Source organism: Galeopterus variegatus, unplaced genomic scaffold (assembly GCF_000696425.1).
Source record: "Galeopterus variegatus unplaced genomic scaffold, G_variegatus-3.0.2 Scaffold6557, whole genome shotgun sequence".
NCBI lineage: Eukaryota > Metazoa > Chordata > Mammalia > Dermoptera > Cynocephalidae > Galeopterus > Galeopterus variegatus.
The window spans coordinates 27,979-32,253 of record NW_007732668.1 but is presented as its reverse complement, the minus strand read 5'-3'; the positions used below and the strand labels follow the sequence as shown (position 1 = coordinate 32,253).

The window sequence follows — 4,275 nt, the reverse complement described above, 5'->3', positions numbered from 1 at the left end:
AAAAGATTTGAAAATTAGTTCAAATTATTATTAACTTTTCTAGAAATCCTTGATGGTCACATGTTCTAATTTCTTTAAGTCCTATTTTTTTTAGCCCAAATTTTTAAGTCCTCTCTTCACTAGGCTTTTGTTTTCAGTCATCGTTTTTACAAAGAACAAATCAAAAGTAGTGTACTAATGGGTACAAAACAATGCTATCTACCCTAAGTGAATCATTGTGCAGTATATGCATTTATTGAAACAACACACTGTACCCCACAAATATGTACAAGTAAATGTTAAAATATTCTGAATTAAATAAAAGAAAAACTCAAAAATCATAAATAAACACCCAGGCTGAAGTAGCAGTTAAGCTGGTAACTGTGATTGTGTTTCATTTCCTGTTCTAATGACTTGAATCATGCTGCCTTCTGTTTCTGTGCTTTTTCCCCCCTGTTTTTTCATTAGAAATTTAATACATTGGTGGGAGAAAAAGGAGCTCAAATAAGTGGAGGGCAGAAACAGAGAATCACAATTGCTCGAGCTTTAGTTCGAAACCCCAAGATCTGATCTTAGATGAGGCTACATCTGCCCTAGATACAGAAAGTGAAGCAGTTGTTCAAGCTGCACTGGAGAAGGTAAGTGAGCAGAAGCACTTCTTATTACCGTATTCCTGGTTCATCATTGCTTTTCAATACAACAAAATCTGGATCTGTAGCGGACTACTTAAGTTCAGAGCCCTCCTTAAGGTATGGATGCAGGGTGTTCACCCACGTGAGAACTTATGTCATAGTTATAGGAAGTGATCTGGAGTAGAGGAGAGATGCTGTAGTTAGTGTTTTAAAATATATATACATATGTTATGATATGTATATGTGGCTGATATGCAAGCACTCTTCCCATACGTAGCTCCATTTCAACAGGCTTGCACTTTCTCCCTCCCCATAGTAACCCCACCACGGCCAGCGCAACTAGGAATAACCACATCCATCCTTTGCCTCTTCCATATGCACCTATGGAATTCTCTTCTCTGATCACTTTTCTCTTAAGGGCAGCCCCAGGGCATTCATTTTAACCTAATTTCACCTCAAGTAGAGAGGCACTGACCTTGAACCACCCTGCTCCAGCAGTTGGACCCCTCAAACCTCCCACGGACCTCCCGCTGACTACAAGCTGTTGCACATGCATCAAGACATTGCAGTCATGGACCTGCACCAAATTACACTGCATCTGGGAGGGTAGTTGACAGTGGTGATATTGAAAACCACTGAATGCTTTCTCAACGGCCAAACCCTCTTTCAAGGCATGGCCTTCAGACCCTCAGAAGGCTTAAAGGCATATTTTCCTTCACATTTGCTTGGAAATGTGTGAAGTGTTTCTCTGTAAGAAAACTGCAGGCTTCTTTTTTTAAATACTGATGTTATGGGATCAGAAATGGATACTGGCAGCCAGAGTGCCCTCTTCTTGTTGAAAAATCTATTAGTTACTTTGAAGAAATTAACTTGAAATCAAGGCCATAACCCAATAGAATATTACTGCCCATGCTTCATTGGTGCTAGAAGTTACCCCTACCACAAATATATACAATATCTACTGATGGAGTTTGGATGTGTTTTCCCCTCCAAAACTCACGTGGAAATTTGATCCCCAATGTGGCCGTGTTGAAAACTGATTTGAGTCATGGGGGCGGATCCCTTATGAATGGATTAATGCTCTCCCTGAGGGAGGGGGGATTAATGAGTGAGTTCTTGCTCTGTTAGTTCCTGCGAGAACTGGTTGTTTAAAAATACCCTGGCACCTCCTCTCTCTCTCTTGCTTCCGTTCTCTTGCTTCCTCTTGTCATGTGATCTGCTTGTCCCCGCCAGCTCCCTGCCACTTTCCACCATGAGTAGAAGCAGCCTGAGGCCCATGCTAGATGCAGCTGTCCGAGAATCATAAGCCAAATAAACCTCTCTTCTTTATAAATCACCCAGTCTTAGGTAATTTTGTTACAACAACACAAAATGGACTAAAACATCTACTTTGTTTAAAATGCAATTTAAAAAAAACATGAAAGAGGACTGAAAAAGTCTCCCAAAATTGAGAAAAGTTTTAGGGGGAAATCACATTATATTTTTACCTGTTTCCCTCCCATGATGAGAGTTCCACATGCTGCTTCTATGATATGAAAATCCTTGTTTATTGTGGTTCATCTTAGTAGAAAAGAAACACGGAGAGAGCTAATTAATGTTTAATTCATTTCTTATACTTAGTAACTAGGACAAAATCTAAATCTAGGATACACTCAATAAATTGTTTTTAATAATGTTGATGTTTGGTTATTTAGGGCTTGAAAGTACTGAAAAATAATCACACTTAACACACCCATTTAAGTTAAATAAGATTTTTGAGTGCCTTGTAGCAGTCTCAGGTTGTCTAGAGGCTACATGTTGTGCCCACCGGCTTTTCATCCACGGTGTTAATCACCACCAGTAATCAAAACCAGTTCAGACTTTTGCAATAAACAGTTGCTTTGCAACATGACAAATTAATAGATATTCTTTCCTACTGGTTAAAATGAAATGCCTGTCATAAGTGGCAAAAGAAGAATGCAGAAATGTTTGCAAACTGTGATTCCAATGACATAAAATAGGTGTACTTGTGAGCAAAAATGAAGGCAACATACAAACATTTCTCGTAGATAAAAATAGTAGCAGTTTTGTGGCAGAATTATGGGGGAATTTAATTTACTTTGAAAACTTATTGTTTTTCCGTTTTTCAAAAGGAAAGGAGATTAAATCAACTCTGCTTCTGGTTAGAGCCTGGCATGCCGACACAGCGGGCTTCCAAGCTGTCCCGCCCATGGGAGGCAAAGCCGTGAGCACCAGCAGGCCCCCGGGGAAGCCCACACTGATTCTGTGATGGAGCCTGCGAATGTTCATTGCAATGTTAAAAGTAGTATGCAAATCTAAGGAATAATTACCATTAAGGGAGATTCAGCCATACCACATCAATGGAGAATCTCTAAAAAAACCCTTTGCTAATTATGCCAGAAGGGCTTCCATTGCAGTTTTATCCTTTGAACAGAGTTGCTTTCTTGCTGCCTACATGGACCTTGCTTTACCGTCACGGTAATTTCTTGCTGTGATGCATCTTGTGGGTCTTCCTCCAAGGCCCCTTACATTATAATTATGATACTTAAGGAACTGAACAATAAGAAAATTGGAATATGACATTAAGCTGTGGGCTACTTTATTAAATTAAGCCCTAAGAAATGGTTATCCAAAGTCGAAGTTAGGCCAGAGTAATTTTTACACACACACACACACATTTTGGTATGTTTGTATCAGTTGAATATCTTACTCTATAAATGGAATTGAGGATTTTTAAAATAAATTTAGCCATTTGTAACAACATTATAATAGCTGGGAACAGAAAGGGAGATTCTTAAGGGGATTTCCATGGCTGGAATTTAGCCAGGAGAGGAAAGGTAACACACAGACTGTCTCATGCCAAAAACATCATGGGACATTTCACAAACCTGTTTGATCAAGCTCACATTTATAAGGCCTGGTATTATATTCTAAGCCACTATCTGTTTTTAGGGTAGTGGTTCTCCCCCTTTGGTAGATCAGGGCCTACACTGGGAGTCTGATTAAGAATAGGAAAAAATAAATCCTATAACTCTTCAAAAAAAGGTAAAAATACACTTGTACAGAAAAATTTACATGTAATATTGAGGGTTTCGTTGAACCCCTGAAGCTGTTTGTAAGTCATTATTTTAGATGTAACAAGAAACAAATCGATAGTAATAGATAATCTTCACAAGAACCCTATGAGATAAAGACATTTGTTCTCCTATTTTACAGATGAGCACACTGAGGCACAGGGAGGTTGAGTGATGGCCAGGCAGCAGTGAAGCCAGCACCTGGACCTAAAGAGTCAACCTTGACCTCATTCTTGTAACCACTGTCCTATATGGCCTCAAAGTTACATGTCTGCTAGGGGTCGGGGCTAAAACTGAATCCAGATCAGGCTTCAAAACTAGCCTCTTATTAAACATAGGATTATCATATAATCCTGCAATTCCACTTCTGGATATGCGCCCAGTATAATTGAAAGTAGGGTCTCCAAGAGATATTTATATACCAATGTTCAAAGTAGCATCAGACACAGTCGCTAAAAGCTGTAAACATCCCAATATCCATGGACAGATGAATGGATAAACAAAATGTGGCATATATGTACACTGGAAGAGTATTAGTCTTAAAAAATGGTAAAAGTCTTTAAGAAAATGAAATTCTGATACATGCTACA

General features: G+C 38.9%; 1 protein-coding gene across 1 annotated transcript in view; it reads left to right on the top strand.

Annotated features, from left to right (window-relative positions):
* LOC103606406 (multidrug resistance protein 1B-like) overlaps window positions 1-4,275 on the top strand; it is a gene marked incomplete at its 3' end in the record, with an annotated part of 72,339 nt that overhangs the window by 40,266 nt on the left and 27,798 nt on the right. Inside the window, 2 exon segments of the mRNA XM_008591006.1 lie at window positions 448-541; window positions 544-617. Of these exon segments, the coding sequence (XP_008589228.1) occupies window positions 448-541; window positions 544-617 (168 nt within the window).